We start from the raw sequence: 13,779 nt of genomic DNA on the forward strand, positions 1-13,779 counted from the left end.
TAGAGAAATTGAGTTGTCTAAAGACACTTTGACATGCGGTCGGGAGCAACGGGGGCCTGGACCAGAAACAAACACCGCAGGTCAGGAAAATGAGGTTTGAGGTCAAAAATAGAAAATCATTTCTCTTCATTAACTGAAATGATTCAGAGCACAAACTTGATGAAAAATATTCTGGGAGCTGCTTCCCTTATTCTACCAGCAGAATATCAACAGCCTGCAGAGAAAAACCCATTTCAATTCTGACTTGAGACCACATTTCCTATTTCCCCCGTAAGTTATTAAAGTGGCACCGGGAGGAGGTGTCTGAAGGTCAAGATGAAAACCCTGGAGAGGGAGGCCGAGCGAGGCAGAAGAGAGGGAGGGGACCGCGGCCGCATGGAGACGGAGACGGGGAGCGGGACGACAAAGGGAAAAGAGCTCTACATGAAGGAAACGCACAAAAGGAAGGAGCGTTCTGGGCTCACTCCCCGACGCCCACCCAGGTCCACTTCCCTTTTAATAGATTCCTAGCGTGGCCTTCTCCTCCTCCATCGAGCCTGTAGCAGCTCAGTAGATTAAAATGATAAGCAACAGTAATGAGGTCCTACAGGACCGCGGCTGCATGACTAATCGAAGGGCAGAACCTACAGAAAGGTTCAGGAGTGATGCAAAGGCATCGCTAATATACAGATTAGGCGGCGCGGTTCCGATGCTGGGGCGGCGTCGCCACGGCGATGGCATGGAACTGTGTCACCTGAAGAACCGGGTCAAGCAGGCGTGACCTCAGGGACGCGCTGCAGCTCGTTTCACGCCGTTGGCTCCTGCCTGCAGCTCTTAATGCCTCTGTGCAAAATGTAGAATGTTTAAATATGTGGTTGGCTAAAAAATAGCCTCCAACCATTGAGGAGTTCTGACCTGGGACATATTTTGTGACTGTACTGCAGGATACTGTGGAGCGATGGGAGCTAAGAGCGAGATAACAGCTAGCTGAGCAGCGGGAGGTGAAGTCTGTCGTTCCCGATCGCGTGTTCAGCCTCGTCTGGACTTCTGAGCTGCGCCAGTGTTTTTATGTGAAATGGAATAATTGCTGAATTGAAGTGGTTTTAGGGACCTGACCCAAGATGAGTGATGAGTTTGCGTTTCTGTTCTATTCAGAACAATCCAGTTTGGATCCGGTCAGATTATTTCCAGACTTTTAATCTCTACACTCAACTGACAAACTATGACTTTTATTGCTGACATCTATTGGCTCAAGTGCACAACAGGTTCCTGACAACATGACTGAAACACACCCTCTTTGTTGTTTGATTTCGGCGTTGTTGGAGACACGACGAACCTCTTATTCTACGTTGAGGTGATTTATTTTCTGCTTAAATACGAATCGTTTGCATTATTCCTCCCCTCCTTCCTCCCGCTGAGCACACACACACACGCGTGAGGCTGATCTGGGAGCGGCCCTACCTTCTTGACGTAGCCCTGGATGAGCTCAGGCGTGGGCACCTGCTCTGCAGACAGACACTCCTCCAGCTGCAGCTTGTGTGGAGCGCCGAGCGGCTGGCTCCTCTCTGCCCTGCAGGCGGCACAAGGGGAGAGGGGAGAACAATGAGTTCCAGCCTGTCAGCCCGCCGGACCGGACCACCACCCACCGCACACGGAGGCACCCGCGTGCAAAAGCATACAATAATAAAATTACAGTCATAAGCAGCCACAAATGGAGCTATTCACACAACCAGACATTAAATCACTGCACAAAAATAACACCCCACCAACAAATTACACTGCATCAAGAAGCCTGGTTAATGTTGCTGTTGCCCTGTGGGAGCAGGAGAAAAATGCACTAAAACACCAAGATGCATGGATGAAAGCAAACACGCAGGAAATTCAATGCAAATCTGGTCTTCTCCAGGTAGTTTGAACCGGGAGAATCTATTTATACGGTGTGTGTTTTCCTCTTCTTTCCTCTGGAGGAAATCCCAAAGCTGCCCTGAGGAGCTGATGCCCAGCTCCGCTCTGCTCCTCATCCTGTTGACGAGCGCAGTGTGTGTGCGCATGCAGCAGGTGTGTGTGTGTGTGTGTGTGTGTGTGTGTGTGTGTGTGTGTGTGTGTGTGTGTGTGTGTGTGTGTGTGTGTGTGAGCTGCATGATGCTGGCATGCTGCACGTGGGTGGTCCTGGAAATGTCAACCCCCTTGATGATCTTATCTAATGTGATTTTATTTAAATTTCCCATGATGCAACGTACTCTTGCGTGAGATCCCCCCTGGCATTCCAACATTAATGAGCGTGTTCTGAGTGCAGCCTGAGACGGTCAGAGACAACGCGATGTACGCTACGTGTTTTCTCCGGCTGCGCGGTTCAACCCGTGACCAGCAAATTCACTTTGTCATTTAAAGTCGAACATGTGGCCCTTTAAAGTTTCCCTACGCTGTCACAGAGCACAAACGCGCCTCTGTCCTCGCAGCCGCAGCAGAAGGAGCCTTTGTTGTCGCTACGTCTCAAGAGTTTGTTCCTGTTTCTTTCATTCCAGTTGAAATTCGCCTCAAAGTGACTGATCTGAGAGAGTGTTGCTAACCCACTTCCTCACCGGCCTTCGAGCCTGGAAACTCCATCCGGCACAGCACGCGCCGTCGCAACTGGGCTTTAAAGCTAAATATGACAAAATACGCTTTCACCCAAAACGCGGCGCGCGTCAGCTGTTCGGCCACCGCCTCCCGAGTCGCCGTGGATACTGTTGTGGAAACTGGGCCGACTGGTTCAATGGGAGCAACGCTGCTGTTCCCACATTAAACAGCCACAGCCTGGGAATCACAGCACGTACAGTATGTGTATGTGGAGTAGAGCAGCTTGGCTGGGCGTCATGCTGTAACTCATCCCCTTTAATTCTCTCCATCATTTCAGTTATTACTGCATCTTTATTATAAGACCTACCTGCATCCACGCGCCCTCCTACCTGGAGCCCACAGCGGTCACACGCCCACCCCTAGTCGCTCCCACTGGAGCCCAACGCTCGCAGCTTTCGTCTCAGAGCTCGTACATTGGCCTTTTATCATGGCGTCAGACAGCAGCCAAAGGCTCCCAGCTGGACGCGTCAGGCGCTGAGCTGCTCCAGAGGAGCCGTGAGGACGAATCACGCTAAATATGAAAAATCATCACCTGTCAGAGGCCGGTCCTCCCCACTGAACGTTAAAGGGCCGGAGGCGGCGCCAAGCGTTGGGGGTGCGTTTCAGTGATGTGAAGCTACTGGAAGCTTGTCCCACGTTCTTTCCACCACTGGCTTCAGTACAGTTCCATCCAGCTCCACATGAGCAACACGTGTACGTGATCAGACATAATCCTGCTCCGGAGACGCTGTGGAAGTGCTGCAGACAAACAACAGACGCCGCGGCCCTGAGATAACAGCTGATCAGACAGCGCTCGCCGCATCTGGAGTAAAAGCAGCGTTCACGTTTCTGCTCCAGAATCCAGAGAGCGACGACGCGACTGGAAGACGGGTCTAATGTGTGATTATTGGTCTCTACTCAGAAAGACACGAGTGCAAATCACAGTGTGAATGTGGTTTGTGTTCAACTACGGCGCCACTGTCTGAAAATGGAAAGTGGAGCTGAACGGCGCTGGCTCTGAACGGCTCCTGCTTCTTCTGCATTGGACCCAGAGCTGTCACATCTCTCCATCCTCCTCGATTGCTACTGTATGACGACACAGTCAGGGAGCGTCTGAACCTGCGCTCCGCGTTTTAATAACATCTTTCTAATGTGGCACTCTCACATTTGTGAATAATTTCACCCTGTGCTGTGCTTTTGTGCGTTCCTCTTCATTTCTTCTCCCTCTCAACCCGTCCTCGCTTTCAGCCCCGCTCTTTGTGCCTGAGCACGGAAGCTCCTTGCAATTACCCAATAATGATGAATATATCCCATCAGACATTGTCTGCTGAACTGTAACCCTATTCCATCCCGCCCAAATTGAACACTGGGAAATCTGACAGTTGACATTTTAAATTTCCAAACGCGGCGACCCATTGTGTCTGTGCTGCCTGTTGTTTTTGTGGAACGGGGGCGGTCAGCGGCTGTGACCGTGTGCTGTGTGAGGTCACACTGAGGCAGACGGGCGGCGGTGCATCAACACAACCCCTGTGCAGCCGGGACCCCTCTCCTCCGTGAGACGCAGCTCCTCGGCTCGCGACGCGTGTCACATAAAGACGCCGCCTTTCGCCGACTCAGGCCTTTCAAAGCGCTGTTCGCTTTGGGGACAGATGAGGCTGCTCCCTGTCACGTGTTCAGCTGTTCAGCTGTTGAGCTGTTCGCCTGCCTTTGAGTCCTGACATCAGAGCAGACGCTCTGCTTTTAGCTTTAGCTGCTTTTTTTCTGCTTATTCCTCTCGCCTCATTTTCCCCTGATGCAGATTTGGATTCCCCCGGGCTGCTGCCGCCGCCGCCTGTCTCCACACTGACAGTGGCAGCAGATAAAACCTGGGCCCTTTCGGCCGCAGCCATCAAAGTCTGGTGGACTTCTTTGCCCTTTTCACTCAATATCGCTCTCGCTTTCTTTCTTTCTTTCTTCTCCTTCAGTAACTTCTTTCTTCCCTTCTCAGTCCAGCTGTGATCTCCTTTTCCTCCCTTCTCTCTCCTTGTGGTGTCTTCTCTCACTCAGAGCAAGGCGACCATGTCCTTTTCTAAAAAAAACAAATCCAGTCCATTCAGCCGTGGCCTTTTCATATAGAATCGATATGTCTGTTGTCCGATGGAGCAGCAGCAAAGAGCTAAAGAGTGCGTGGACTCTTTGTACCCACGTCTGCGGATGCCAGAAGCACAGACAAGGCGTTCTGCACGGCAGCACTGAAGGCGGATGCTAATGGACGCAATCGTTAGGCAGGAGCAGACAGAAGAGGCTCCAGGCCCTGAAAATATGTCTGGCACAAAAGCTGCATTACCTGTTTTTCACACATCTACAATAGAGTTGCAGGAGTGTGTTCGATCGGAGGCTCGGATGCACAGAGTAAATCTGTTTACCGTCGGATTCTGAGTCAATGTTGGAATAAATCAGCACCTGCTGCACGGAAGCAACTTTGACAGGAAGCAAATCTTGTCAGAAACGGTGGAGTTTTTTATGCTGTAACACACCTTGATGTCTACTGTAGTCAAAATATTCATGTTATACTGTCACTCACGTTTAAATGCCTTCACTCCAGCAGGAGCTTAAAGGCAGAGAACAAAATGCGCAGCGAAGGCTGCTGCGGCGCGTGTTTTCACCCATGTGGGTCAGAAAAGACAAACGAATTCGCTCCAAAACATTTGCAGCAACACAACGTGTCAGCGTCCAAGGGTTATTTGGTAACGACATAATGTGGTCACATCCTCCATCGACCGTCTTCAGTGTATCTGCATGAGAGCAGCTGATGCAAACACACCGTGATCTGTAGGTTTGAGGCGTCAGACAGTGACTCAGTCCGTCGCTTTGAGGGAATCTGACCAACGAACCGCGGCTCCTTCAACCACTGTAAACAACCGCCTTTACGCTTTACTGTGACTCCTTGTGGTTGCGCCACCACTGATCTGTTGTTCTCATAGAAGCTGCAGTCAGATCAGTTCCGAATGGACGGTTCTATGTTGGAGGGACGGGATGGAGATGGTTCTTCACATCAGACCTGCAGGCGCTCAGTGAGGACTTGTAGCTGCAGCTGTCGGCGCCGCCGCGCCGCTCTGTTACTGCGAGTAACGACGGAGCAGAAAGTTTGACAAACCCAAATTAAGTTGTCATGTTTGCTGGGCTTGAATTATCGCACGCGGTGGATGTTGTTACTGTGAGACGAGGAAAAAACGGGGAAGTCTTCTTGTGGAGGAGGAAAACATCTCCAGCAAACGGCAGCGACGGGGCAGAAGCATCAGACAGTTGGCGCTAATTTGATAACTATTTTTCCTCAGGACACAATTTCCTCGTGCGCTGCGTCCACCTGCAAAATAAATTATCAGCAAACATTTGCACAAACCAATTAATTGCTTCCTTTTTAATTTGTGACTTTGTGGTTTGTTGCTTATATTAAGGTTTTCTCCTATTGTGAATCCTCATATTTGCTCTTCTGCTCTCCAGCGGCTCCACAAAGTCAAGTTATGATGTGGTTTTCTTCAGTTTATGTAAATTCCTTCCTGTCGTCCACCTTGTCACGTCCTCCATCCTCTTTTCATTATGTTCTCTGAAAACAACAGCAACAAAACTCAGTCTTTTGTGTCATCTCATCTGCGAACTGTCGGGTGCAGCCGCTCTGATTATTAAACTCCTCACTCTTGGTCGCTTGTGATGCTGAATATTGGGTCTTTGCAGTTATTGTACTGTCGCTGTGGGTGAGAGCATTAGCTAAATGACTAAAATGTCAATGTAGATTAGTGGCAGCGGTGTTGTGTTTGTGCTCAGCAGTGAAGAAATCACAGGAACCGGTTGTCAACATTTAGAAATAGGTTTTAAGCCACGAGGAATTTACAGAGGATTTTACTCAGGACCAGTCCCCAGAAGGTTCCCACGAACAGACACACACACACAGACACACACAGACACACACACAAACACACTCTGTAGGTATAAATGAAGCCAAACACACAAGGGCAAAAATGTAAACACTGCAGCAGTTAGAATGTGAAGCCCATAAAACACGACAATGAAGAGGTGAAAGGTTCAAGTGATGGATTTCTAACGTCCTCATCTGAGACGACGCACACGCACGCACGCACGCACGCACGCACGCACGCACGCACGCACGCACGCACGCACACACACACACACACACACACACACACACACACACACACACACACACACACACACACACACACACACACCCTGCATCCAGGGAGCAGTGTTTGGTAAACATGGCTGGATGTGCTCTGGGTTCGGAGCCAGACAGAGCAGCCACTGGGGCTTCAGCTGCTGGACTCTGCCTGTCTGCATGTCACTGCTGCTGAAAGCTAGAATAAAATCAAAACAAAAGTTCTCCTCGTCTCTTTGATTGTCATGTTTACACTGGGACTGGCTCTTCCGTTCGTGGTCCAGAATAAGCTCAGGTTTCACGACCCCTGAGACCATCAAACACAGTCAAACCCGATGAATTTTACCAACAGCCAAGCTTCATGTCAGACGGCCTCTGAGCAGACAAAGCCCCGCCCACCGCCACCCTTGGCCCCGCCCACCCCTCAGCTCCCACGGCTCCTCGGCTCCAGGCCAGCGCCGCCTGGCCACAGCGCTGGAGGGCAGATGTAGGCGGTGACACTGGGCCGTGCGGCTGGTTCTGGCCGGGGCACGGAAACGGGCTGGCTGCAGACGGAGGACTGAGATTACTGCTGACTCACGTCCAAGCGCAGCTGCCCACATGGCAGCTTGCTGAGCCACAGACACATGTTACCATGGTCAGATGCTGAAGTCACGCAAAGGATCAACTACTGATGGACTGAAGGTCCAACGCGCCTCCTCCAACCTGTCACCAGCAAAAATACCACATGTGCAGCACTGAGCACACTGAAGGGAAATCTCAGCCGCATCAAGTGATTTTCTGCATAATGACAGTGATTAAAGTACATTAGTAGAGTGTTTTCTTGAATCTCTATAATGGCTGCATCATTTTGAGCCCGGTTCATTTCCAGGGTGATGCATCAGACGTGTGAGGCGCCTCAAACAACAGCTCCTTCTCCAGCTTTTTATTGTTACAACCTTTTTGCCCCATTAATGGCAGTGGCTCATCATTTTGTGCCATTTTGTTTAGTTTATTTATTTATTCATCACTATTTTGAACTGCTATTAGCTTGGCGTAAATGGACCAGAAGCCGTGGTTTGGGCACTAACACATCAAGCAGCAGCGCTGGCTCTTACCCGTCGCTGATCCGGACCAGTATGGCCCGGTAGAGCTGGTGCTGTGGGCCGTTGGACTCTGGACCACAGGGGTGGATGAACGGGTGGACCGCCGCCAGGACGAACCCCTGCTGGTAGAGCTCCTGCAGCTGACCCGGCAGCTCCCGCACAGACGAGAGGCGCAGCGTGGACGTCCCACCTGAGGAGACACGCGCGGAGGGCGAGCGTTAGGATCTGGAGCGGGTTCGGCCTCTGAGCCCTGAACTCGGACCACAGGGAGGAACGCGCCAAGCGACTGCGTTGGATGCTTGTTCATGATTCTCTCTGTGTTCTGTGTCTGCTGTTCCTGCTGATAGTTCATCTGCTCATTCTCAAGAGTAGCTGCTACGTTTGCTTCATCTATGGAATGATGACGCACCTACTGCCTAACCCTGCTCATCTCATCACCTGATGCCAGCATTTAGTCCCCCCTGTCTTCATGAAGATCACTTAGTGGAGCTGCAACAACTATTTAATGCATGTGAAAAGAAATATTTTGCACTGCACTTATTTCTTTGAATCATTCTGTTCTCACACCAGCAGCTCACCTCATTTTGACTTTGCCTGTTTAATTCGTGTGTGACTTCTTCATTCAGACCTAGCTGGACCGCACACATTGTCTAAAGATAATGCCCGACAACTAAACAGAGATGAAGAGCAACACACCAGTTGACAAGAAAGAAAATTGCCTGAAAAAAATATTAATAAATACAGTGGAGATTTGCAATTCAGATGCCAGCACTGATTTTAGAGTCATTCCCGGTTTGTTTTGGCAATTAGCATCACACTTTTCATTCCATCCCCTCAATCTGGGAGTTAATAAGAGTGGATCAAAATCCAATCAGAGTTGATTACTTAGACGCTGTATCACGGCAATTCTCTGTATTCTGACACTTTGATTTCCTCTCTGCTCAGCTGAACTCTCCAATAGAGCAGACAGGGACCTGACATTAATGAGCAGTAATCAGTGAATGCCTGACTATTTAAAAAAATAAAGTTAGTGGCATAATTGCTGTGCGAAGCGCTTGCACCTCCTTCTGTTGCTCCCAGTCCACCTTCCCACCAGGGGAGGGAAACCAGCAGCGAGCAGCCGCTGGTGACGGCAGCCAGCCACACGCAGCTCAGTGGCGCAGGTTCAGGAATGGGATCTACTCATTTCAAAAGAGCAAGTCTGATAACGCGATGAGGAGGAGAGCATAGTGACGGGAAAAGATGAGGAAACAAAACAAATGGTGTTTTAATCCCGGTTCTGGGAGCCGCTGGGGCGCGTGGGAGCGGCTAGACAAAGACCTGGACGCAGAATGAGGGCAGAGCAGCGGAGCAGCAGAGCCGGAGGAGGGAGGCAGAAAGGGAGAGGAGGCCTGGCCGTCTGGAAGAGCTGTCACAAGACGTGGGAAACGCCGGTGGCTAATTAGAGTCAATTAGACTGCACAGAAGGAAGGTCCAGATCCATGGGAAAAGTCGAAGTATTGGAGTTCAATGGGAGGTCAAACCGAGGGCGAGCGTTGCTGCTAAGGTAGCGTCAACAACAGCAATTAACAGCAGGCTCCGCTGCTTTAAGGAGCGTCTGCATGAGATCGCTCATTAGCTTGGATTCAAATAACATGAACGCAGACACCACACCTCCTACAGATGTTCCCATCGCAGGTCCACGTCTGCTGCTGGTGTGCTTTCCCACGGTGCAGCGTGGACCCAGGAGCCTAATTGTGGACCTTCACTTGGTCATCGCACATTTAAACCCCTGGCGATCGCACGCTGAGCCTTTGATGCAGAAGCCCTGTCAATTTCTCCTGCATCCAAAGAATCAATTCTGCATCTCATCTGTGTAATTATCACGTCAGGCCTGTTCACACACTGGTTTAAATGAGGAGCAAACTGCTGCTGGAGGTTTCTAGTGAACCCTTAAAAAAGAGCGCGGTCCAGTGTTTTCTTAACTGTGGCATGAACTAATATAAGTCACAGCAAATGCGATTACAACCAGGTGTAAAACAGATGGAAAGGCTTCAGCTTGTTTGGGTCAAAGTGTCTGCTCAACATCAGGTTGTTTGTATCATTTGTGACGTTCAGCTGTCATCGATGTATTCAGTTTTATCAGTTATTGTGCAATCAGTTCCACTGTAGCTCACCGGGCACAAATCCAGGGGTTCATTGTGAAACCGCTGAAGATGAAGAAGAAGGAGAAGAAGAAAAAGCACACGCCGTCCCCTCGGGGCGACTCAGCACTTTGGCTGAAAATAATTTCCCCAAATTTCTCAATCACGCTGTGTCCTCAACGCAAGAGCTTTAGAAGTTTACAGACATGGAGGAATTCACACAAAGAAATAGGCCACCGTCACAAAGTGGTGAAACAAATTCATCCCTTCCCGTCGTCCTCCAGCGCTGGCTGTGCTGCAGAAATAGAAAGAATCCTGGCGTGATCTGGGTTCTTTGTTCCTCCTGAAGAAGCCGTCCTCTCAGAGCGACGCCACCACGTACGGTCACGCGGCAGCAGGCGTTAAGTGGAAAATGAAGCCTGCTCTCTGATCCCTTTAGTTGGGACGAGTAAATAAGGAAAGGTTTCAATTAGGAAGTGGGAACACAGCCACTGGCGACTTCTTAAGTTGCCTTTAATCGCTGTGTGAGCTGCTAATAATCTCATCCGGCGGCCTTTAAATACACAGTCTCTACATTTATTTATCAGACCACATTTATTTATCGTGCTGTCCCCAGAGCTAAATGTTACCCGCTGCTACATTTCTCTGGATCTCCGGCTGTTCTAAGGATGTTTACTCTGCCTTAAAATCGTGTTATCCGAGGAGAATCGCTTTGTTTGCGCAGATGAGAGCAAATTAGCCGGCGTGTAAGTGTCGTGCTGTTGTGACGTTCTCACTGCTAATATTTAGGCCTGTGAAAGAGCCGTGGCCGATCTGACACACAATCTGGCGGAACCGTACGCGGAGAACCGGCAGCCAATTACCCCACTCCGTCTTTTTGTTTGCCCTGGAAGGGAATACTCGCACATTTCAACAGAGAGGAATTCTGAACTCAGAGGAACAAATCACTTCATGACAAGTACGGAGGAACAAAAAGGAGGCTTCTAGCTGACAACCAACAAATTGGCTTTCTGCAAAAAGTGCTGTTAGTTCAGAGACATCAAGCAGACGAGGCATTAAACACCGATGAGCAAAGAGCACAGTGGGGGGTGAATGCGCTGTATGAGGGCACGAGGATGCTCAGCGCTGGTGGTGGATGTGGTTCAGGAGACGAGCATCAGCGCTTCACATCCACAGTGAGTGACTTCTACTCACAGACGTGATTAATATGTAAATGAACGGAATGAAAAAAGCTGATGCCACTGTGACGCACCTGATGAGGCTCAAACCCAACGCCGTCGTTAGGATTTAAATTGGACGGCGGGTTAAGGTTCGGAGACAGAATCTCTCTCATCAGCGGCTTCACCTGCAGCCGCAGCCGTTGAAGAGCTTTTGATTATGTGGAATTAACGAGCCGTTGATGGCGATTCAAAGGTCGAGCGTGAACTTTGACCCCCGACAGAAAAACTGGCAAATGACCAGCGGTGACGCATGGGATAAGAGATAAAATGTGGAGAAAGAAGGTGGACAGCTGGAATCTGAATCTCCCAGCTCAGATGTAAACAATGTGTGAGCGAGTTCATGGAGGGGGCAGAATAAATAATAAACAGGTTTCCTTGACGATGACCTTCCACACACGGCCACGCATGTTTAAGTGACTCATCGCGAGGAATCTGCAGCAGCGGCGGTTTCAGAACAGACGCGTATGTGCACTAACAATCTGCCTGAGTCTGTCTGTGTTTGGCTTCTCTGCGAATCTGCACAGACCCGGTCAAAGTAACGAAAACGCTGCCGAAGCCGAAACTACACAATAACTGAGCGGAAGGAGCCGAATGAGCGACAACAGAGGAGGACGAGGAAAGCGGTCGCACACAAACAGGGACGTTTCCTCGCGGAGCTGAAACTTTACGGCTGCAGCACAACAGTGTTTTCACACTTCAACACAGCCTTAACGACCTCTCCTGTTCTTTGAAGACACCTTCGCAGGTAAAAGCAGCACCACAGGCCTGTTGTTCACTTCAACCTGAGCCTCCACCGTCCACACAACGTGGGCCTCATACTGAGCCCCATGCAGTCCCTGCTCTGGTGATGTGGATCCAGCGACGTGCTGTTTGTGCACCTTTCACACATCTACAGCATCTGATGTTCACTTTCCTTCCATACAATAAGAAAAGCTCTGCTTGAAACGCAGGCCAGCTTCCCCGTTCTGCCACGTAAGCACCTCCAACTGCAGCCGACCGCATTTCCATCACTCAACGCATTTAAAAATAAATGAGTAAATATGAAATTAATAAGCTGAAGGATTGAGGCGCCCGCTCTGTGCACACACACACACTCGAGGCGACTCGCCCCCGTTTGGTGGTGGAGGAAATCAGGTCCGCATACATTATCCCGGCGCCGCAGCCGGTTCTGAACCCGCTGCTCCGGCCTGTGGCGTCGCTCGCCGCCGCCGCCGCCTCAGTGCCGCGATTAGCGCATAGTTTGTTCCTGCTAATTGGAACGGCTCAATTAGCTGCTGATGTGTCTCATCCCGGTGCATGACATCTTAGAGGATGGAGTGAAAGCTTTGAAAAGCGCTGCAGCCACAGGGGGACGGAGAGACGAGCTCCTGGCACGAAAACAGCTAAACTCAGAAATAAATGCATTCACTCAAGTAATATTCTTTGAGCTCAACTGGATCATTTTCAATGAGGAAAAGCTTCTGAACCAGCAGACGCCGTCAGCTGTTAGTGACTGTTATTCATTCATTCACCAGTCTTTGTGTGGCTTACATTACTGCCATCAGCGCTAATGTGCTTCCTGTCACCTGTCAAACCTCCTTCTCTGACTCCAAAGCAGTCGTTCTGATAGAACAACATCCAAAAGGACATAAAGAGTCAGAAACAGAAATCTATATGTAAAACTTTTATCAGTCTAAAGCAATACAACATGAGTCTCGTGTAATTGGTCTTTTGGAGCCGCTATCCTCTCAGTGAAGCAGCCATATCATTATTCAGTGTCCAATTAAAATGGCCTCCGTCTCCTCAGGAGCTCTCCACTCCTGTAAGGACCACCTGCAGAAGCCGCGCTGCTCTCAGCAGCCAGCCTCGTCTCATTAGCCTCCATCCAGGCTCCGTCCTTCCCAGCGCCACCTCCTTCATTTCTGCTCGGCTCCGAGTCTCCCACTCCTCAGCCACAGGAGGGGGAAGTTTCTCTGCCTTTCTCCTCTGCACATTTAGGCTGTTTTTCTCTGCAGGGAGCCGGCTTTGCTGTGCTCAGCTCTCCGCTGTCCCTGTCTGGCTTTTACCTCTGCACCCCCCGTCTCCACGCTGTCAGAAGAGCAGCACCCTTCAAGGGTCTCCTCTGCTCTTAACCTCTCTCTGCCTCCACATGTGAGAGTCTATTTTCTGTACTTTTCTCTCATCTTGTTGCTTGGCTGTCACATCGGCTGAGACGGGGCATCGGCATCGATGTCAAGGTAAATAAAACCTGAGTGACCCAAGAACCTTCAGCTCCACAAACGCTGACCAGTAGAAACAAACCGACGCTTACTGTGCTGTACGTTGTATCTGGGGCTGATTCACTTCTTATGTCAATCGATCCTCTCTCTAGAATCCTTCCTGAACACACACACACACACACACACACACACACACACACACACACACACACACACACACACACACACACACACACACACACACACACACACACACACACACACACACACACACACACACACACACACACACACACAGATCCACAACCTGTGGCCTGGAACACTTGCAGTCGGTGGCACCTCTCACCCTTGTGCTGCTTTAGACTAAACGACATGTGAGGATTTGTTGGGTTTCGTTTTTAGGCTGCGGAGGTGAGAATGGCT

General features: G+C 50.1%; 1 protein-coding gene across 2 annotated transcripts in view; it reads right to left on the reverse strand.

The window, feature by feature from the left end:
• The window catches only part of LOC114843679 (raftlin-like), a 115,628-nt gene that overhangs the window by 26,684 nt on the left and 75,165 nt on the right, over nucleotides 1-13,779 (reverse strand). For both annotated transcript variants that reach the window (XM_055503442.1, XM_055503441.1), the window contains exons 5-6: nucleotides 7,828-8,005; nucleotides 1,441-1,549 (exon numbers count right to left, since the gene is read on the reverse strand). In XM_055503442.1, coding sequence (XP_055359417.1) covers nucleotides 1,441-1,549; nucleotides 7,828-8,005 — 287 coding nt within the window. The remainder of the gene's footprint in view (nucleotides 1-1,440; nucleotides 1,550-7,827; nucleotides 8,006-13,779) is intronic.

The sequence above is a fragment of the Betta splendens genome, chromosome 16, assembly GCF_900634795.4.
Source record: "Betta splendens chromosome 16, fBetSpl5.4, whole genome shotgun sequence".
NCBI classification, from domain to species: Eukaryota; Metazoa; Chordata; class Actinopteri; order Anabantiformes; family Osphronemidae; genus Betta; species Betta splendens.